Source organism: Scomber scombrus, chromosome 4 (assembly GCF_963691925.1).
Source record: "Scomber scombrus chromosome 4, fScoSco1.1, whole genome shotgun sequence".
NCBI lineage: Eukaryota > Metazoa > Chordata > Actinopteri > Scombriformes > Scombridae > Scomber > Scomber scombrus.
In genome coordinates, this window is record NC_084973.1 from 23,680,628 (window position 1) to 23,704,326 (window position 23,699).

General features: G+C 37.2%; 3 protein-coding genes across 3 annotated transcripts in view; 1 reads left to right on the plus strand and 2 right to left on the minus strand.

Annotated features, from left to right (window-relative positions):
* The window catches only part of LOC133979733 (granzyme A-like), a 76,053-nt gene extending 58,339 nt beyond the window's left edge, over window positions 1-17,714 (minus strand). Inside the window, exons 1-5 of the mRNA XM_062418319.1 lie at window positions 17,643-17,714; window positions 17,343-17,484; window positions 16,318-16,462; window positions 15,229-15,492; window positions 14,866-15,140 (exon numbers count right to left, since the gene is read on the minus strand). Coding sequence (XP_062274303.1) covers window positions 14,982-15,140; window positions 15,229-15,492; window positions 16,318-16,462; window positions 17,343-17,484; window positions 17,643-17,706 — 774 coding nt within the window. The 5' untranslated portion in view covers window positions 17,707-17,714 and the 3' untranslated portion in view covers window positions 14,866-14,981. The remainder of the gene's footprint in view (window positions 1-14,865; window positions 15,141-15,228; window positions 15,493-16,317; window positions 16,463-17,342; window positions 17,485-17,642) is intronic.
* Window positions 2,192-5,830, plus strand: areg (amphiregulin). Its single transcript, XM_062418377.1, has 5 exons — window positions 2,192-2,228; window positions 2,924-3,100; window positions 3,593-3,821; window positions 4,071-4,232; window positions 5,737-5,830. The coding sequence occupies exons 1-5, from the start codon at window positions 2,192-2,194 to the stop codon at window positions 5,828-5,830; spliced, it is 699 nt and encodes a 232-aa protein (XP_062274361.1).
* Window positions 17,715-19,225: 1,511 nt separating the features above from the next.
* LOC133979379 (granzyme A-like) lies at window positions 19,226-22,403 on the minus strand. Its single transcript, XM_062417891.1, has 5 exons — window positions 22,340-22,403; window positions 22,023-22,164; window positions 21,318-21,462; window positions 19,500-19,775; window positions 19,226-19,387 (listed from the first exon to the last, which is right to left on the minus strand). The coding sequence occupies exons 1-5, from the start codon at window positions 22,401-22,403 to the stop codon at window positions 19,226-19,228; spliced, it is 789 nt and encodes a 262-aa protein (XP_062273875.1).
* Between the last annotated feature and the right edge of the window lie 1,296 nt (window positions 22,404-23,699).

A 23,699-nucleotide genomic window follows, 5' to 3' on the forward strand; every position in this document is an offset into this window, starting at 1 on the left:
TTTAAAAGAGACTTCTATAAAACGGTTGACAAGACACCTCAAACCGCAAACAAGGTTAATTATAACTATAATTATTACTTTCTATTATAACTTTTTTAATCCATGGAGGTTGTAAAACTTTGTTCGAGCCAAGAAAAGTGATTTAAACTTTATTGGTCTGGTATCCAGCTCTTACAATACATCCCCTGGACAGAGAAAGGATAATAGAAACTATAGCAGCGATCTTCTCATCCACAATCATTTATCAACAACAAGTCAAGGCAAAGTTGAACTTTAAAGAAAAACTTATTTTCATGTTTTAGGTCCACCTGGAATCCCACAGTGCCTTGTGAAGCGGTTGTTCAGTGGGTCCTTACTCTGTGGATCAGTCTTACGTGCAGTTATTAAGATACTTGTATGAAACTGCAGGTGTATGTCTGAAGCTTGCATCTAAGTCTTGTGATTGTGCTTTGTGTGGGCAATAATCCTGTTTGAAGAGAAATTGTGAGAGCTAAAGACCTTGTAAGTGTCTGAAAATGTACACACAAATGTAGTTATGTCCAAATAGCTGTTTTTGTGTGTCAGAAAGTTTTAGTATTCGTGCTGTTAGCCACGCAGCCCTGTGTTTACAGTGGATGACTGTTGTTAAGTGTATTCTCTCCGAGCAGCTTGTGTCAAACTTTCCAATTGTTCATATCACATATCCCCAATGCCATTACACATAATCCAAACAATTTTATTCCACGGCAGTTATAAACAAAACGTGTCACATCCTTCTGCTCATAGTTGACGTTCCCAGCATTCCAAACAGGTTTTTCTTTTTAGGATTCCATTGGAGCACGACCGATTAGACTGTCACTCCTAGCCGCTAGACACAATAACATAGCCAACACATCTCTGTTAGATCCCCACCCAAGCTTTTGGTTTCTGTGTACTGAAATAGTAACATCATTTAATCAAGCCACACGCACAATAATTCTCTGTTGTTGAACAACACAAAACACACGTACATTAAGATAATATAAAACCAGTAATGAAAAATACATTTAACTTACTGTATCTCTCATCAAAAAAAGCATCCATATATGGAACTAATTTTCACTAACATTCAAGAGTGAGTCTCCTATGACAAAACGTCACGTTACTACATCTTCACCAAAGTGTTTAACCCGGTAACAGAACTTCCTTCAGTGTATTTCTCATGTTGTGGTGACATAAATCTGTTTACACGTCATGATGTGTGGACTCGCCTCTTTTATGGTGACAAAAAGCAAGTCCCTTTAACTTAAATCATAATTTTAGGTTGAAGACTTGCTTTAAAATCAAGGTAAGTTTAGAGTTATAATAAGGTTAGGGTAAGGGTCAGGCATATCTCTAAGGTTAGGATAAGTCTCCAGGAAATTAATGTAAATCAATGTGATGTCTTCTGAAGTGATGGAAACACAACTGTGTGTGTGTGTGTGTGTGTGTGTGTGTGTGTGTGTGTGTGTGTGTGTGTTACTGAAGTGCCCTGTGGCTAACTCAGCAATTATGTCCTTATACGTGACCATAGAGGGAGATGTGCGGAAGCAATAACAGTTAAAGGAGGAGGAACGGTTGTTTCTGTGTGTGACAAGAAACATGTCAGAATACATGAACGTGTTTTGTATCTCAACTTAGACTCTCAGACTTATTAGTCCTTGACAGAGATGCGTGAGATGCAAAATGTGTCGCCCCAGGCAGATTAATCATTAGACACTTAAAACATAAGCTACACACACACACACACACACACACACACACACACACACACACACACACACACACACACACACACACACACACACACACACACACACATACACACACATTGATTACATAAACCTCTCCTACTTCTTCTGGACAGATATGCACGTGCACGCACACACACACACACACACACACACACACACACACACACACACACACACACACACTCACACTCACACTCACACCCTTTATCCTTGGAGTTTTGAGAGGCAGGCGTTGGTCTATAAAAGCTGCACCCAACCCCAGTGGAGGTGAGAGCAAAGCACAATCTCTATCAGCAGGGGACACACTCTGACACAGACAGACAGACAGACAGACAGACAGACAGACAGACAGACAGACAGACAGACAGACAGACAGACAGGCAGACAGACACTTAGATCACAGCTTGACTGTCATACACACAACACACTCTTCCTAGGATATGAACCTGCTCGTCCTCACCTGTCTCCTATGCTTCGGTAAGTCTGGACTTGAACTTTTTATTGTGTGTTTGTATGTGTCTGCACAGAACATAAGTGATTGAAGTAGAAAAAAGGCATATGTAAAATTGTATGAGGAAACAGGAGGGGGGGAGAGGAAGAAATTTCCCTTGCAAGTGAGGACTTGTCTGATGACAGAGAGAGATATTCAGGTGTTTTAGACAAAAGAATTTGTGTCAGACATGTGGCGCCTCTGGCTCTATAAATATATGAATAGACCAAATCATTATATGTCATTCCACAGTGGCACCAGATGCTGAAAGGTCAACATATTTCAAATGCTTCAAGAGCCTTTGATTGAGTCTCCGGCATTAATTAAGCATTCAAGCACTGTAAGCAACAGTTCTGGATGTGGAGTGGTTGTACTTGTTTTACAGTTAATACAGTAGTGTCTAATTGGCAAGCTCTGATTTAAGATGAATTGATGAGTCAGATATAAATAGGTCAAAAGTTATGAATACAATGCCAAAAAAAAAGGTAACTGAGTCTGACTTTTGTTGCTGTTAAACCAGAGAAGAAGAATAAAAAGTATATTATTAGCAGTAAACTCCTTTGGTAACTTTAATTAATTTTATATCTTGACATAAACATTTTCTAACAACTTTGACCCAGATTGTTCTTTATTATCTGTTATTTAACTCTGTAAACTTCAATGTTTTTTCCCCCTTTTCTAGTAGTCTGCAGTATTGTAGGTGCTCAGGGATCTGAGATCACATTCTCCAGTGAACTAAGTGGAGTGACTGGGGGTCCGTCCTCCGGCGAGGGCCTCCAGACTACGCTGAGTGATGATGATGAACTGGAAGCAGATGAAGAACTTTCAGGAATAGCTAATGAAAACGTCGGCCATCACGGTATTGTACCATTTGATCTTTTTAATGTCTTATTCTAAATTAAAATGCTGCTAAATATTGTTTGAGGCTCATACAGTATGTCAGTTGATATGGAGTAATTTAATCTGTGATCAGTAATCATAATTTAAGAGTTGAAGAAATAAAATACATTTTCCCTTAAATGGATCTTAAACTTAAGTTATTTTTCTACTTTTCTTTCTTAATTGAAATACATTATTTTGCTGTCACATAAGTGACAACTGGTCGTAAAATCAATGTACTGTAAAACTCCTTACCACAAATGACCTGGTATATTACCTGGATTATTTTTAGTTTAGAGAGTACATGGAAGACTTAAGTATCTCTTCGTTAAAGTTCACTATATAACCCATTTTCCCTAGAAACTCCTGTAACTTCATCCTCTCAGTTTCCAAAACGATTCCACACATTTTTCAGAAACTCCTGTAACCTTTAACCTGTATCACTAACCGTTTCCCATCTCTACTGCTACAGACTCTCATCTCAGTAAAGATGAGAGAAAGAAGAGGAAAAGCAAAAGCAAAAGGAAGAACAAGCACAAAAGCAAAAGCACGACTGCTTTCAACCCTCAACACACGTTCTTCACCAATGGCTACACATCACCTTTCAGCACCACACAGGATCCCTGCACCACCAGTCACCTGGGCTACTGTATTCATGGCTACTGCAAGCACATAGAGGGCTTGCCAGAGCCTGTGTGTATGTGAGTACTGCATCAGTTCACTTTGTGTGTTAAATCAGATATTCATACGTCCTAAAAAAAAAAAAATCAGAATAAGCCATCCACAATAGAAATTACATGAAGCTACAAATATAATTAATTTATATGAATGTTTTAATTTAACTTTATTGTGATATATTGCTGCCTTTTCGATCTGCAAAATTGAGTACAATTTAAACCTAGTTCAAACATCTGAATAACATTTTGTTCTGGTGACTCTTTACTCTGCAGCTGCATGAAGGGTTATGATGGGGAGCGCTGTGGGATCCAAACTCTAGAGACCAAGAAAGATCTGAGCAACAATAGCGAGCTGGTGCAGATGGTCTTAGTGATCATCGCTGTGGTCCTGTCAGTCATCAGCTGCATCGCCATCCTGCTCATGACCTGTGCTCAGTAAGTATGATTTGATAAGCGTCACACAGCCACACACACATGTACACACATTTAGAGTTTAAAGCTGCAATAAAGGCTAAGGTAACACAGATAAAGAAAAATGTCATGATGTCACCTGCTACCTTTTCTGGCTACAGTGATCTCAGAAGCAATATTATTGTTAGTGGTTGGGATCCAGTAAGGGATCATGCAGTAAAACATGAAAACAAGCAGCTGGCAGTCTAAACTTCAATTCAAATGGTTTGTTAAAAGCAATATCAAACTTTATACTCAATGGCTTTATATATTATATACCAACCTACATTAAAACATATTTACTATTTATCTTATTTAAATCTTCAATTTATCTTTTATTACCTCATCTTATTTTTCAATTCTTTAGTTATCCTATATTTTGGGTCTGGGACCCATTTAATAAATTATCTTATTAAAGATAATTTACTGTATAACTAATTGTATACTGTAAACAGAAAATGCTGTTACTATATGTGCTATTTTCCCCAAGCACCAGTTTCAATTTGCCTCACCACATATTTCACACATTGATCATATTTTATGTAGAAATTGAAATTCTCCAATAGTATCAGTCTAAATCATGTAAACAAGTGGAGGTCAAATGCAAATTATAGTTCTTTATTGGACGGGAAAATTTCCATAAATTTAGCAAAATCCAAACGGTTTTTTGGTTAACATGAACATACTGTGTTGCTGGGTGTAGGTTACAGACATCAGTTTTAAAAAGATAAGCTACAAAATATTTTTCTACTGTTATTGTAATAGGGCAGATTATCAAAGCTTTAAGCGAGAATGCAGGAGGGCAACCTTCCACACCCCAGAGAATCCCAACATAACACACATTACACTCCACACATCCTTCCCAGAAACACTTCTTGGCATCTGATCACACTGACACATCAAAAAGCACATAACACACCCAAACACACCCACTCTGTGTAGGTATTGCTCACCACCTTCACAAGATGACTTGAATGTCCTCGATAGCTCACGTCTCAAAAGAGTCACAACTTTTATGATCGCTTGTGGACTTGTAGGGAAGTCTTTAATTTCGATGTACAGTAACTTATCACATCGTATCATCAGGTATTAGTTCACGTATGACTCATGATTTATTATAATTGCCCATCCATTACTTGCTGCTATAGTGTGACCACTCACCATCTATGTAATCATGCTTTCTTATTAATATGTAACCAAATTGCAGCTATTGTTGTAATGTAGAGCAAAGTCAATAGTCCATGAGTGCACGAATATAATAAGCAACAGTGCAATTTAACTTTACAGCCACAGTTAGGACAGCTGTGGGGAGGTGGAGTGAAAGTAGAGCTTATTACTGTGAGAGTGAAACTGTCTCTGGTTCCATTTCTGATAAAAAATGCCACCATAACAAAAACCCACGCCTTGAGTTTCATGTGATTAACAGACCATTTGACAATCACAAGTGCCATACTCAGTTTTTATACTTATACTTGAATGTCTCTTGTAGTTACAGGTCACATAAAAACTTCCTGGCATCCTACCTGGGATCAGCGACAGAGCAAGAGAAGCTCCAGAAACCAGTTGGTGACCTTGTTGTGTGAGGACGTCGATGTGACTTCTGGCACTGGTAGGTGTCACTGAGGTTTTGACCTAATGACCTGCAGTCAGGTCTATAGTCAGTCAAGGGAGGTTCAAGTCACTCAAATCCTGAAAGAGGCTGTTATCAATGTTTTTGTATGTGTATGGGGTTGCTCGAAGTGATTAACCCACAGAGATTTATCACCCAACTCTGCGGTTCCTGTCAGATCTAAAACACATTACATGAGCCCCCAGAGACTCCTGCATGCCAAACTGGGCTAACAGTCACTTTTAGAGCTGATTGACTCTGACAGACTAACTATAAAGAGACTTTAAGGACTAGTGACTCTAGAGCTAATCCAAAGTCAGTGTTTGGTTTGTCCCTCCGTGGAGGAGAACCTGCACTGTGCAGAGGCCCGCCGGTATTCTGCCTCTGATTGCCTTTGACCCTGATATTCTTACCCTAACCCCAACCATCACACTCCTCATGCCTAAACATAAACAACAACAAAGGCAGCCAGTGCTAGGCAATCAGAGGCAGAGTAGGGCGGGTCTTTGTGGAATGTGGGTTGGAAAAAAAGAGATAAGGCCCCACTCCCTATGTAGATATGAAGGGCTTATCCTAAAGTAACAAAAACACAATGATTCTGAGTTTCACTAAGATGCACTGATACACTAATGAAAACATAATAACAAATATTATATTTAATTTCTGCCAATATATTCCCCTTAAATCCTACACTATGGTCCTTTGATAGACTCAGTAGTCTAGCAACATTAAGGCTTAAAACAACATTCTCTGCAGGTGGTTTTACAGTCTCATTTAAAAAAGACTGTCTGATCTTGTGAACACAAAACTGTCTAGTCCTTAAATAACATAATAACATTCACCAGAAAACCAGAAACAATCCTCTAAATCAATGCTAATGTTACTCCATATCAGCTGGATGTTTAAAAAAAAAATCCAGATCAATTTAAAAGGTGACAGTGAAAGTTCACAGTATGTTTTCCTCTAAAGTTATTGCAGATTTAAGGACATGTCCAAGACAAGTCACTAATTGCTGACCATTAAAATTGCACCACATTCAAATATTTTCCTCTCAAAACTGTGGCTAGACTTTAAATGCAACAGATTATATGCAAGAATATGGCTATGCATCGCATATCTGATAATGTCCTATTCTGTTTTATTGCTCCTGTTTGAGACTTGGATGTTTTTAACATGGCCTCAAGTGAAAACAAGTGTTCATGCAGTCAAGTCTCACAGCAGTAATAGTCTAAGTCAAATCTCTAGTCCTCGTTTTTGTGACTTAAATCCGACTCAAGTTTCAGTCTGGAGTCAGCTCTGTCATAAACAACTCAACATCCCCCCAAAATAACAAATCCAGTTGCTTGGATTCAAAATAGTAACCCAAACCTTCACCAGCAGTTTTGTGTTTCTAGTGGAGTATATTTAGTTAATGTTTTTAATCCAAAAGTCTTGCTTAAGGCATCAGAGGGCGGTGTCTGGCTTTCTCACGTGAGTTTTCAGCCAAACAGGAAAGTGTAGGCTCTAAGGGTGAGAGTAAAGCCCATACGCTTGTTGTTGTTGTTAAACACAGCGAGTTGCATCACGCAAAGAGGAATCCCTACTACAGGAATTAGTCTGGATTAGCTGTGGGGTGTCACGGCCTATCCCATCTCTGCACTGCATACCAGCGTAAAGAAAAACCACACACATTCACCTGTGTATCCAAACAATGACAGCTCTGACACACTGACTGTACACGTGATGACTATACTGCAAGAGCTTAATTACTCTATTTGCATGTTGTCAGATCTCACTGAGCAACACAGACTTAACGTATTTAGACTCACACAGAAATGTAAGCCTCAAAACAAACAATAGAGTGAAGACTAGAATAGAAAGTCTGCCACTTCAATAGAAATAGAAATCTTTCACCGTAACTTGTTGGCTGCAAAATGGGATCAGTGCTCAAGGCTAACGTGTCATCCACCAATTACTTCAACATGAATTTATCATGCTTATCAAAAGCTTTAAATTGTTTTATTAATTTACTTTATTTTTACTTTATTTTTACTTTATTAAATTACTTAATTTAACAGATTATTACATTTTTTGTGACTTGAGTTCTATTTTTTTTAATAGTTTTTAGTAAGATTGTACTCACCAAAGCAATTGCTGGAATATGGGAACTTTGCGACATTGCTACAGCAAAGTCAGGCAGGATAATGACAGTAAAGGAGCAGTTAGACATGTAGACAGGTTGTAAAAAGTGTCACTGGATTATCTAACAGTCTTTTTTTGGAGTTTAAACCAAGATAGTGCACCCTCAAAATGTTGCTAATAATCCAATAATGGAATATACAGTATGTCAAAGTCAGTCTTTGTGCTGAAATAAAAAAATACCATTATATGATTTGTTGCATGATTGATTTTCTCACAATAAGTTTTACTTTTACATGAAATACTGCTTGTTTCTGTGCTTACATGATGTGTTGACTTTTGATTTCTATCTTTTCTCAGCCAGCTGCTCCATTCAAAGGCAAAGCAAATGAGAAGAGTGTTATGACGTGAGGAAACAACGGAGAGAATACACTGCTTTAATAGATGTTGTGTAAAAATGTTGCCCAAGGCTTTTTAGAATGTAATTTATTTACTGTTATTTATTGCTAAAAACTGTTTGTTGGATTATTATGAGCTCTATGTGTAAGAATGCTGCGCATTCAGTCTTTTCTTGTTCTGTAGGTTTGGTTTTATTTATTGCACTTCTATTCTTATAGGTCAGAGAAATACATTTCACTCTGGAAAAGGGATGGAATATGATCACCAATAAAGTATCTCAGTGTTAAGTTGAAGTGTTATTCGTTCATGCGTCTCTGCCAGATTTTTGTGTTTACATTCCCATCTCTGGATACATCCCATACCCCATCAGCTGGCTCACACAAACACCTCGACCTTTTAGCCAAACACACATTCTGCAGACAAGAATAACCGTGAGAGAAGCTCTCACAAAACTCCTTGACATCATTGAGGTATTCAGAGAATTAAGAGAGCTACACAAAAGCGTGGGAGACTGGAAAGTTTTTTTAGGAGTGTGTGGGAGTGGATTATTAAATGCAGTGCTTAAAAAAAACACAAAGGTATTTTCTGGTATTCCACCACACACACAAACACACACACCAACAATTGTGTTGCTATGGCACGATGAGATTTTTCAACAGCAAAATGACGTCCAAAGCTTGAGTAGACGAATGAGTAGACGCTCTACAGCACAGGTGGACTGGTCGCCGCTATTTTGGGAATGTCCATCTACAGTAACTTAAAGTAGCCTACTCTCCTCACACAAGTGCAAACAAAGACTTAAAAATAATTAGATGGTTCAGGACAAAGGAGCCAAGAAAGCAACACAGTTTCACATAACTGAAGGGAGAGGCGTGGTTGTTACAATGTGCAGCACAGAAGTAATGAGATTTTGATTTTTAAAAGCAAGGACAGAAGAAATGTGACACAAACTACAGTAGGGAGAACGTGGTTGGTAGTCACACTTTTTACTTTCCTTTGAATTCCTCATAAACCATAAACTGAATACATTCCCCTCTAATTTGTAATGAAAGGCTAAAGTGTCAGGTAGGAATAGAGAGGTCTTACTCTCCTCCATCTGATTCTGTTCAAAAGATATGGGCCGTCAAATATGTCTTGTGCATTTGTGACAACCAACCCCACGATGCAGATGGTTGTCACACACTATTGGGTTGGTTGTCCATGAGCTATTTTAATGGGGAAAAATAAAAAATGTATACAGTCTTAAAAAAGTATTTAAAATGTTTAGTTTAATTGAAATACAACAACCTAATACATCCCTTGCACCAAGAGAACATAAACAGGAAAAATCATTCCGTTAAGTGCCTTTTCTGTCCTTACAGTATATGACAATATTGTTCACTCTGACTGCTCTGAGCATCACATCTGGAGGAGTCTGACCCTTGTTTGTCTTCCTGACAAAGTTCCTTGTCATTTTGCGATCTTAAAAGAAAGAAAGAACTAGATATATGACACCATATATGTCTAATGTATACCAACATGTGACAACCAACCCCGAAGAGAATGTGACAAACATCCCAAACTGGGATTTTTTGCTACCAGAAAAGCTAACGACCACATGTTTTGGTGTAGCTAAGAAAAAAACGCACCAATTCATTTGCTAGAAAAGAGACAAAACACACAATAAACAAAGTTAAGGATGATTTGATTGATAGCATTTTTTTTTCAAATGTTCTATAGATATCACAATAATATAATTATTATGAATTATTGTGGCCGTGATAACCATGTAGTGAAAAAATGATATCGTGACAGCCCTATATGAATCATTATTAATCCTTTTTAAATAAAACAAACTTCTGCAAGTCTTTTTGTCTGCATGTTGAAAAGCTTCAGGTATAGCCTCACTTGAATTAATCCCTGGAAGTCAATGGCAGTGATTAAAAGGAAAACAGACAGTTTGTCAACTTCAATGGTAGCTGGTATAGTTTAGGATTTATGCACAGCATTTATACAATTGTGAGAACAAAAAAACATGTCATCAGTCCACTTTATGGTAATAAATGCATTCTACAAAAATAGCCATGACATGTGTAGGCGTGTAGTGCATATTCACAATGCTGCCTTTCGAAGAAACACTTTTTACCATAGATTTTGAAAAGTAATTTCATCACATGATTACTGCAGAAAGGAATCCCTGCACACTTGAGTAGTGGCAGGTGCGTAGGAAGAAAGTGTAATGAAATAATAAAAAAAGCGCCCACACACTGTCTCTTTCATTGTTGTTTGTTTTGTGAGATAGCGTGCAGGATCTTTGCTCATGTTTTGATCACATGACTATTAGCACAAAATGTTCACAAAACTCTAAATACTTAAATCTGTAAATACAAAATATTAAAGATCCAGAGCTGGATGAGAACTAAAAGTCAGATTTCTGACAATGAAGTCAGATGTTTGAGATTAGCTCTGGATTCTGCCTTCAAACCAAATCTCATACTTAATTTTAGGATCGACTAATTTTGCCAATTCAGTGAACCCACAGTTCACACATTATTTTCAAAAAACTGATTTTGAATTTTGAGATTATTCTTAGAAATGTTTTACCTATTTTTGGTTGGCTCTACTTCTTCCACCGATACCTGATCCCATTAAGAGTGTTTTGATGAAGACATCAGACTTTGCAAACAGGTTCGACAAAATAAATTAATATGGGTGTGGCGAGTTTATAGTTTCAGTGGCACTGAGGTGGGCCCGTAAGCTTTTGTGGGTGACCATGGAAACAGAGTAAACACACAGGCAGATGGCTGGTCAGTGCTGGTGATAATTCATTTACAGCTCAAATAAAGGACATGCTGGAATTTCCTGGGTGTGGTTGTGTTATTCTATTTATTCACCTTTATAGAGGAGCGGGTCAGTTGCCAAGGAGGTTCATTTTTATTTCCTTTCTGTTTTTAATTGTTATTTCCAACACAAAGTTCTGCTTCAGTGAAATTAAACAGGTTGTCAGACAGGAGGCCATGCAACAGCACCACTTTGGCACAGACTAAAATGCTTAACAATTATTGGATGGATTTGTATAGACGTCCACGGTGTCCAGACTACTTTTGTGATCACCGGACTTTATGTCTAGTGCCACTGTGAGGTTTTGAGAGAAATGTCTTGATATTACGATACAGTTGGCATGAAATCTGGCTCACACATTCATTTCAATGTCAGATTGTAATCACAGCTGTAGTTTGTGTATAGTGTTAATTAGTGAATGTTAGCATGTTGATATTCTAAACTAAGATGTGTTAGCAATGGTAGACATATGTTCACTCAAACATTGCACTTACATAGAAATTTGAGGTACTGGTACTTTACGCTGAAATGAAGCCAGACCTAAGCCAGAAAGTAACTAAATATGTTTTTAAATGATGTCAACACAGGTTTGAAATGGAGTAGCTTGATTTGTTATTAAAATATTTGATTTTGATGGAGAATTTATTGAAAATTGGGGATATACAAGTTAATGTTTTTCTTCATTATCTATTAGAGGTGATAATATTATGTAGAACTATCTTTTTTCAGATATTTTTCATGTTACAAAAGCTAAGTATTTAAAACCTTTTTAAACTAAATATCTTTTATTAATATCAAGTAAAATGATGTTGACCAGCAAAAGCTGAGTAGTATCTCCTTTCTGACAATTGCTGTAACACTAACTACAGCAAAGAGCACCACCTAGTGATGTGATATGAACACTGAGAGTCAGTAGTGTCAGTCAGTGCCACACAGGTCCTAGTGATAGGGTGTAAATATGTAATTCGTTTGCTAAATGACTTGTTCTGTGTGACACATCAAAACCTCAAGAATTTACAGTGGGGAGCAAACACTGCAGAGAGATAAATGGATTAGTGTTAGCTTGCAGGAATGACATAAAAAAAGTAGTTAAGATAAGAAAGATAAAGAAACTGATGAATAATCCTTCCCAACATTCTATTAGCTACTGTGCCAACTTTGGATGACATTTCCTTTTCCTGGAAATGCACTTTGATATGTGTACACTGTGAATGTCTCTAACAGTATTTAAATAAGGCACTTATGCAACAACGCAACATTTTGCACGTTTCCTGTAAGGGGTCTCAAGACGTACCCTGTGACTTTGTCTTTTGTGGTCTGGCTTACGTAATTTCTAGATCATGCAAGGTTTTTTTTCTTTGTGGTTCAGAGCTTAATGTTCTCCATGTTGACATAAGTTGTCTCGTGCAGGAAGCAAATTCAGCATCATCTACAGATGATGTTAAGAGGCGGAAAAGAGAACTCACAAAAACTTCTGTTATGTTTAACAAGACATCAAAGGTTATGGATGTGAACACCGATCACATATGACGTGAAACCAGAGAACTGAAACAACCAACTGTGAGGCCATAAAGATTGTTAAGTCAGGAGCGTCTGTGATAAAAAATTATATTGAAAGAGAAACAGCCTTTGAACACAAGATCTGAAGATGTAGATAACTTTCTCTAAATGACAGGGTGAGAAGAAAGACTTTATGTATTGGATATTATTTGGAGATAAGTAACAGTCTGACTATACACCGACACTTATATGATTCAGGCTAAATTTGGTTGAAATTATGGCTCAGTTTAATTGGTCTCTTTCTCTCCTGATTATATCAATTTAAAGAATACAGCTGGAGATTTGATTGTTTAATGTAACTTATTTCTCCATACCTTATACATCCAAAAACTATTAAAAACACCTCAGTGAGTTACACTGTTGCATTGGTTGACATGATAATGGTCACAGTAATTTGTTTAGAAAAGGATCCAAAGATTTATAGTGTCTGTACAGGTAGTTCCTTATACAGCAGATGCCACTGCACATGTGCAGAAATGCTGTTCCATTTAGGGCTTTGCTAGCTTGTTGCGCAACATATCTCTAGCTCTTGACATTCCTGACAAGGTATTTTAAGAAATTGACATTGTAGTTTTAAGTCAAAAGGTTGTGATATGAAGCACAACAAGCTAGCAAAACTCTTCAAACGGTTCTTGTGCATGCTCAACAGTGTCTGCCTCACACAAAACTACTCTCCGGAGACCGAAACGTGATTGCTGTTATTAGTCTTTGGAAACTAATATACCCAAACATGCTAAAGGAACATGCCTCAACAAACACAACATAATCTTCTATTTGGCAAGACATGAAAGGTTATGAATGTTTCACATGACCTGAAAACGAAGAACTGAAACCACCTGTGATGGCATCAAGATGTGAAATCAGGTGCTGCTGTGATAGGAATATATATTGAAATACAAACAGTGATAGCGAGAAAGACAAGACCCTGTATATTTTTGCCTTTACCTTTCTAACATTGAAAAAAGGCATTGTTTTCAAGCAGTAACAATGTGGAGCAATAATGAAATAATGAAATATTTTCACAAGCCAAGCTGAAGCCTCAATGTAACTTTGAGCTTTTGATATAGGAAGTGGTGAATTTATATGGTTAAAGGGTTGAATCATATCACTTTGATGTTTTGCTTTGATGTGTAAATGAAGCTTTAAAAAGAAAACCTTTTGCCAGAGATTCCCAGCCAGGGCAACTCATACCCAAAGGTATACTTCTGTAGTTACTATGGGCTAGTTATTTTAAGCAAATAGAAAATATTATTTAAATGAAAAAAACAAACAAAAAAACAACAACCACAAAACAGGAAAATAAACACACAAATTAGATAACACATGGGTGTAATGCTGATTGAATTTATTGTCACAGTATCAGTAACCTTCCAGCTGTAAAAGACAGACTGCACGGGACAGGAGCTTCTACCGACCTGCATAAGCTGAACTTTAACATCTAACCACAATGTGGTGCTACTAAGAGCATGTGAAACTACTTAGCAAGCTACAGTAACAGAACAGCATATATAAAGATAGATATATGCAAACTTAACCACTGAATTTTCCGCTGTGTAAAATTGTGGGTCAGAACCGCTAGAAAAACATGCTGGTTTACATAATGCAAAATGCAAAAGAATGAAGTATAACATCATATGACTTTTCGCACACTGCATTTGACATACTCTGTATTGGAACATACTAAATTACCTTCTGTCATACTAAATAGTATGTTAGTCTGGGTAGAACGTATCCTTGGTCTTACTACTGTAGGTCTTAAGATAGTTTGGAGGATATGATAATGATTGTTTGTCTCATGTTTAATCCATTCCTTACACCTTTTCTCTTGTGTTTTTGGAAAGCCAAGGATAAAACAATTATTAGATGATGAGTAAAAAATTCAAAGCTTATCAAGCATAACTCTGGTTGTTAAGCTATGACTAGACAACACTGTTAATGGGAGGGGTTTAGTGAGCTGTCAATTCAGAAATGACTATTTCCTATATGGATGTACATGTGTAGCCACAGATTCACTGCAGTGAGTTACTAACATGAAGCACATGAAGGTACAACATAGGGGTACTTGATCCCATGTTGTTGGGCTGTGGGAGTGTGTCAGACAACTGATGATGATGTAAATTCCTTCACAGCACAGCTAATCAGGATAAAGTGAATGTTGCATAAAAGAAATAAAAAATAGAAGTAATTAACATGATCAAGAATACAGAATCATTCACAGGACGAACTCATCATATTTCATATTTCTTCATTGTGTGTTTGATCCAGTCCAGTTTTTTCTTTGACAGAAAAGTGTAAATTCCAGGAAATTTCTTCCAGCCACAACCCTCTACAAAAAAAGTGACTCCGACTAGCGTTTCACTGCACAACAGCGGTCCACCTGAATCACCCTAAAGAGAGCAAACACAAGACATTTTGAGGTAAGCTGTTAGGGTGACATGGATATTCAAAATAGATGAATTACTTAAGTGTATTTACCTGACAGCCTTTATTATCTGAACCAGCACATATCATGTCCTTAGTGATGAGAGGTTTGAAGTCGTAATAGTCAGAGTTACACTTCATCCTGTCAACCACAGTCACATTGACTGCCATCAGGACATCAGACATTTTTTTTTGGGTAGCATTGTTTGTCGACCCCCATCCAGCCATCGTACAGGTGGAGCCAACTGCTGGCTCTTTGATGGTTTTACCCAAATCGAACCATTTTACTGTTTTAGTTTCATTTGCTGATTTGCTGAGCTGAAAAAAAGAGCATTAATTATTGATGGCAAAAGTTTCTGTTTTGCCCTTATAATGTTTGAACAAGGAACACGAACAAGGAAGATTGAGTAGCACCAATGAGTAGCATCAATACCTACTAGCGCCTATAGTTGGACTACAAGAAATTAAAATGTAAAAATGTAGTAAAAAATGGTGATATGCAGCACAACAAGCTAGCAAAACTTTGTAATACTAACTAATGTACCCACACTTTTTGTGCCAAAGGAACATGTCACCCAGTGCATCAGTGTGGCTCCTTGAACTGTTTTAATAGTTCTCGGACAACAAGTTTTTGGTGTAGATACTACAAAAGCAATTGCCGCAATGCCAGAAAAGGGACAAACCATCAGTATCATATTATAACGTGAAACTTAACACGTACAGTAATAGGCAAAGGTATATCCCAGGGTAATAGGCCCTGTGATATACATTTTCTCCATATACCACAATGTCACAAAATGGTCCACTGCTGGTGTGTGGAGAGAGGCACACATCATACCCTCAATCTGATGTGATTATTTTCATAGAAGAAAATGCATATCATGTTAGAAGTGAGGCTCCATCTATGGTCTATCTATGCTTCCGTAAGATACAGAGGAATATGAAGTATCAGGCTTTAGATACGCACAATACTTCTAAGTAAGATGAGCTCATTGTTAGGTTGTGTCTGCATGAGATTTGTTGACAATAAGAAAAATACAGAAAATCACCAGCCATATCTTTTAAGAGTCAGAGTTCATAAAATCACTCATGCACCTCTGCAGATTGAAACAAGTGATTGTAGTTAATGTAACATCACCTTACCTTGAGCAACATGAGGTCATCAACTTTGTCAGTCTTATCATAGCGAAGATGAAGAATCTGTTTCTTCACCTTAAGGACCTGCCTCGAATTCTTTTCCTTTTTTTTTGATTTTATGGAGTGCACCCCCAGCAAGACTGTCTTGATACTGTAACAGCATAAGACACAGGAATCTGTTTGATTACAGTTTACATCACATTTACACGCAATAAGTGAATAAACTGATGATAAACTTATACTCTATGACACACAATGAGGTCAGGATATGGCCTTTGAAGAAGAAATCTGAGAAACCCCCCCAAGTGTGAACAAGATTTGACACTTCGGTAGTAGAGGTTTTGAAAGCAGAGTTTAGGGCTAATACTCTGTGGTAACTGCTGACAGTGTTAAATTGACTGTCATAAAATGGTGATGTTTATTTTCACTCTCCCTGAGTTAAATTAATCCAAATGAAAGTCTGTCCTAGTAGATCTTCTAAACTTGGTGTAGAAGTTTTTACAAAAATACAATATTAATACAGTACATACAGTTTACTGACACCGTTAAACACAAATACATATCTTTAAATGTTGCAATTTCATCTATATACATGACTTGGGGGATCAAAAAGTGATTGTGTACCAAGTTCATTTATGGAGGACTTAAATTGCAAAACCACTTGCATTAGAGAAAAGGAAACACTATGTAGCATTATGCAAACGTCTTATAAATGGTTTATAACACTAATGATATCGCTGTAAGCTGACATCGACACATTTATAACAATTAATAACAAATAACAATTACTTCTGTGGGCATCCACAGATGATAAATGATACAATAGTAAAACAGTTGTAATAATATCAAATAGGTCTTCAAAGGAGAAGTTATAATTGCTGGCATAGTGCTTATAAATGCTAATTAGGTGCACTTATGGTAAAGTGTTACCTTAATTCATATAAAAATCAAGAACGCTGTCTATATCTTAGATGATCAATTATAGTTTGAGTGAAAATATTCAAGTAAAGTTTGTACTGTAACAGGCTTACCCAGTGCAGTGGGCAGCAGTCAGGACCCAATCTGGACTGATCAGTATTCCTCCACAGGATAGTTTCTTTCCCTCCAACAGAGCCATGAAAGGCATCGAGTGAGGCCGTACTTGTTGACCTCCAATAATCTCAGCACCATGACCTAAGACAGAAAATATTCAGACAATTCATTTAGCAAGAAGGTGATAAAAACAAAACACAACACTTTGCACTGGCTGCATGATAATATTGAAAGACACCTGTAGCATTACTTTGCATGTTTCGAATAAGAAAGGTATCACCAAGTAAATATTTACTCACTAGACTGGACAATGAGGAGGACCATGGAAGAGAGAACAACACTGAGATTCATTAGGCAGAGCATTTCTTCTTCTCTTCGATGTGATGATAAATGCACTGAAACCCACCTTGATGCGCACTCTTGTATTGATATGTTTAACTTCGAGGATGTGGTCTGACCAAGAAAATGAATGAGTCAGCAAAATGGACGAAAACATGACATGAAGAGCTGCTGCTAACCATCTTCATCTAGAAGACTGTGGTAACTGTCTGTCATTTACCAGTCATCATACAGTGGTTTTAACTGGCAGCTCTGTGGTGGAGGCTGTATTTACGTGAAGTAGAGAACATCATCAGGCTGCAGACCTTTCAGGTTGGTTGGACCAGTGTGCAACAGTTAAAGACTGGCGGTCTTTAACCACTTCAGCTATGATGCATTTAAGTAATATCATCTTTTGATTCAGAGGAAAGTGTGAGAAAGTGGAACATGTCAATGATGTGAAAGATAAACTATGAGAAAGAGTCAACTGCTGGAAAACAAAACCCCAACCCTTAAATGTACAAGAAAAGCCATCATGTCAACCATGTCACAGTAGATGTATTTTTATGAGGCTTTACATAAGCAGCCACCTAAGACAGCATTAAATTGCTTACAGTACATTTGTATTGAAAAAAACTAAACAATAACAGAATGCAGACTAATATGCCGCACAGAAATAAAATAAAACCAAAAGGCCTGAGGTGCATGAGAAAATGCATATGTTCACAAACATTTTGTACATATTCAAAAGATTTCATTGAGATCCCAACCAGGGTTACTCATGCTTGAAGGGGTAATTCTGCATATACCATGTGCTATGTGGAAAGACTGCAGAGTAGTAATTTATATAATAATAATAGCAAATAGAAAATATAGTTTCACTGAAAAAACATCCACAAAACAGGAAAATAAACTAAAAATTAGAAATTAGATGACAAATGGGTGTAATGTTGATTTAGTTTATTGTCACAGTTTCAGTAACCTTTAGCTGTAAAGGGCCGACAGCACAGGACAGGAGCTTCTAACGATCTACGTAAGCTGACCTTTAACATCTAACCACAATGTGCTACTACGAAGAGCATGTGAAACTGCTTAGCAAGCTACAGGAGCGGAATAATCTAGATAAATATAGATGTAGAAAATGATAGTTAACAATGTATTGTATGTATACAAAGTATTTTCTGATGCTCCAGGAGGATGTAGGATGGATGTAAACTTCACCACTGAATTTTTGCTTTTTATATCATTTTCTGGTATACTAAATAATATGTTAGTCTGGATATCAGAAGATACCCTTGGTCTTACAGATTGTAAGACAGTTATGTGGACATGGTAACGATTGCTTCTTATGTTTAATCCATTCCTTACACCTTTTCTCCTGTATTTTGTTTTTGGAAAGCCAAGGATAACAAAAAAATTAGATGATGATAAAGAAATTCAAAGCCTACCAATCATAACTCTGGTTATGATTGGTAAAAAATGAAAATAAATAAAAATGAATGTTGCACAAAAGAAATAGAAGTAATTAACATGGTCAAGAATACAAATCATTAACAGGAAGAGCTCATTGTATTTCAGACTTCTTCATTGTCTTTTTGATCCAGTCGAGTTGTTTTTGTGACAGAAAAGTGTAAACTCCAGGCTTTTTAATGAGGCCACACTGCTGTCCAAAGGAAGTGACTCCAACTAGTGCTCCATTGCACAACAGCGGTCCACCTGAATCACCCTAAAGAGAGCAAACACAAGACATATGGAGGTAAATACACAGCAGTTATGGTGATATGGATGTTACAGGTTACTTCCTGCTCAAAATATATGAATAACTTCAGTGTACTTACCTGACAGGTATCAGCTTGGTTTTTACCATCTGAACCAGCACATATCATGCCCTTAGTGATGACAGGGTTTAAGTTGTAATAGTCAGGAGAGTTGCACTTCACTCTGTCCACCACAGTCACATTGACAGCCATCAGGACATCAGACATTTTTTTGGCAACATTATTTGTTTTTCCCCATCCAGCCACCTTGCAGGTGGAGCCACTTGCTGGGTCTTTGATGGTTTTATCCAAATTAAGCCATGCTACCGTTTTGGTTTTCTTTGCCGATTTGCTGAGCTGAAATATCAAAAAAAAAAAAAAAAAAAAGGAGCATTAATTATTGATGGCAGGTTTGTGTATTGCCTTTATACTGTAGCATTTAAACAAGGAACAAGGAAGACTGGATAATATCAATAGAATTGCTAATAGTAATTCTAATATATAAGGAATTACAGTAGTCTGGGCAACAAGAAATTAAAATATAGATAACTTTATCAAGAAAAACATTTATACGGTATACTATTTGGAAATAAATAACAGCCTGACTATACATTGACATTTATATGATTTGAACTAAATTTGATTGAAATTTCAGTTCAGTTTAACTGGTATCTTTCCCTCCAGCCTACACAAACGTAAAGGTGCAGTGTAGAATTTAGTGCCATCTAGGTTAACAGACTTGCACTACAATATTCAAAAGTATGTCTTAATTAGTGTATGATCACTTGCAAATAAGAATCATTACCTTAAAATGAGCTCTTTACATCTACATAGGCAGTGGGTCATCTTCCATGGATGCCGCCATGTTTCTACAGTAGCCCAGAGCAGACAAACCAAACACTAGCTCTAGAGAGGGACTTTTGTGTTTTTCACAACCAACATAGGTTGTCCTACACACTTGGAAGTTGAGGTGTATTGAGTTTGTTGCAATCTACAGCCTCAACATTAGATGCCACTAAGTCCTGCACCCTGGTCCTTTTAGGAATACAGCTGGAGATTTTCTATATTTTTCTTTTCAACAAATCTCGTCCAACAATTCCAAACCAATAATAAATTGATCCTATTTACAAGTATGTATCCAAAGTCTGATATATCAATCAATTAATCAATCAGTCAATCAATCTCTTAGTCCTCCATGCCTTTGACATCCACAAACTATTAAAAACACCCCAGTCAGCCACATTGTTGCACTGGGTGACACGTTCCACAACGATTATGGTCACAGTAATTTTTTTTAGAAAAGGACCTAAAGACGTACAATCTCTGTAGAGTAGTTCCTTGTACAGCTAAAGCCTCTGAACATATTGCAGATGATGTTGCATTCAATACTTTGCTAGCTTGTTGTACCACAAGTTCTTCTTCTTTGGAGATGTTTACATTGTAGTTTCAAGTCAAAAGGTTGTGATATGAAGCACAAGTTAGCAAAACTCTTTAAATGGAACCACATTCTTGCACATGGTCAGTAGTATCTGCCTCACACAGAACTACTCTTCAGAGACTGAAAACACGATTGTTGTTATTAGTCTTTGGAGCCATTTCTAAACAAACTAATGCACCCAAACTTTTTGGAGTTTTTGGTCTAGATACAGAGGAACATGATATATCAGGCTTTGTGCGCACAATACTTGCAAGTAAGATGAGCTCATTGTTGGTTTGTATCTGCATATGAGATTTGTTGACAATAATAAATAATATAGAAAATCACCAGCCATATCTTTTAAGAGTGAGTAAGAGAGAGTTCAGACAAAGCACCAGATATATTTCTAAATGATCTCTAATTACTTCATGCATCTCTGCAGATGGAAACAAGTGATTGTCGTTACTGTGGCGTCACCTTACCTTGAGCAACATGATGTCATTGACTTTGTCAGATTTATCATAGCAGGGATGAGGAATCCGTTTCTGCACCTTTAGGATCTGCCTTGAATCCTTCTCCTCTTTTATGGATTTTATGGAGTGCACCCCCAGGAAGACTGTCTTGATACTGTAAAAGCTTGAGACACAGTAATCTATTAGGTACAGTTTACATCAAGGTTTACTCCATCACACATAATAAGGTCAGGATATGGCCTTTGGAGACACTGAGAAATCTACTGCATTTCCTCCCAAGTGCGTATATGATTTGAGACTTCAGTGGTAGACATTTTGAAAGCAGAGTTTAAGTAGGGCTAATACTCTGTGGTAACTTCTAAAGTGTGAAACTAAAATATAAAATGGTGATATTTATTTTCACTCTTCCAGAGTTAATTAATACAAAGTCTGTGCTTGCAGATCTTCTAAATTTGGTGAAGATTTTTTTTACAAAAATACATTTTTTTAACAGATAAATGATAATACAGTAAAACAGTTGTAATTATGTAAAATAAGTCTTCACAGGAGAAGTTATAATTGCTGACATAGTGCTTATAAATACTAAATAGGGACACCTACAGTGAAGCATTACCTTTATTTATATTAAAATTAAGATTTCTGGCAATATCTTAGATCATGAGTTATAGTTTGAGTGAAAATATTGAAGTAAAGTTTGTTCTGTAAGAGGCTTACTCAGAGCAGTGGGCAGCAGTCAGGACCCATTTTGGACTGATCAGTATTCCTCCACAGGCTGGTGCATTTGTCTCCAGCAGAGCCATGAAAGGCATCGAATGAGGCGACACTACTTGACCTCCAATAATTTCAGCACCATGACCTAAGACAGAAATAAGTAGACAGTTAATTTAGCAAGAAGGTGATGAAAACAAAATAGGACACTTTGCACCAGCTGCGTGATACTATTTAAAGACACCTGTTGCATTACTTTGCATCTTCTGATTGAGAAAGATTTCACTTTGTAAATTTCTTCAAATACATAAAATATTACTTACTGGACTGGACAATGAGGATGACCATAGATGAGAGAACAACACTGAGATTCCTTGAGCAGAGCATTTCTTCTTTCTCTTTGATGTGACGGTAAATGCACTGAAACCCATCTCGATGCACACTCTTGTATTTATATGTTAAACTTAGAGGATGTGGTCTGACCATGCAAAATGCATGAGTCAACAAAATTGACGCAAACATGACATGAGGACTGCTGCCAACCGTCTTCATCTAGAAGGTGGTGCTAACTGTGCCTGTCATCATTTAGTGGTTTTAATCAGCAGCTGTGTAGTGGAGGCTGTATTTACGTGAAGTAGAGAACATCATCAGGCTGCAGCAGCTAAACATTGGGGGTTTTAGACCACTTCAGCTATGACTCAATTGTATATTATCATCTTATGATTCAGAGGAAAGTGTGAGAAAAGTGGAACATGTCAATGATGTGAAATGAAAACTCAGATAAAGAGTCAATTGCTGGAAAAAAAACAACTTAAATTGCAAGAATATTCAACCATGTCACAGTGGATATTTTTCCATAAGCTTTTCCATTTCATGGGGGTGTTTTTTGGCACACTCTATGATTTGCATGTCTGCTGTATTTTCCATCGGTTAATGTTTCCATTTGATATTGCATAATTATATGTGGGACCTATCTTAGGAGAGACACCTTGACTCAGTGCCAAACAACAGTCTGAACATCGGCAGCTACTGACCTGAGAGAGTGCTGCCAAACTACATAAAAACACAAATGGTAGGGTAAATGGCCTGTACTTATATACCGCCTTTCTAGTCTATTCGACCACTCAAAGCGCTTTACAATACATTTCATTCACCCCATTCACACACATTCATACACTGATGGCAGGAGCTACCACGCAGGGTGCCAACCTGCACATCAGAAGCTAATCATTCATACACATTCATACACCGTTGGCACAGCAACGGGAGCAATTTGGGGTTAAGTGTCTTGCCCAAGGACACATCGACATGTGGACTGGAGGAGCCGGGAATCGAACCGCCAATCTTCCAATTGGTGGACGACTGCTCTACCTCCTGAGCCACAGCCGCCCGTACAAAGGGTATAAAAAGTGTAGACCCATCTCTGAAAATGAAGGTGTTATATTAGAGTGGGCTTATTGTATTTTACAATTTTGAATCAAATTGGTCCATTTGAATGGAAGATGTTAAATAAATGCGCATATAAAAAAATAACTGAAAAAATAAACTAGCTCATACACAGGACATTTTTAGTAACTTCATCAAACAAATGAATGTATTATGATGTATGCATGCATTCTTGTCTTCAGGTGACCGCTATTTACAGTATATTGTTATGATCTTTTCCTTCGTCAGTTAGGGCCG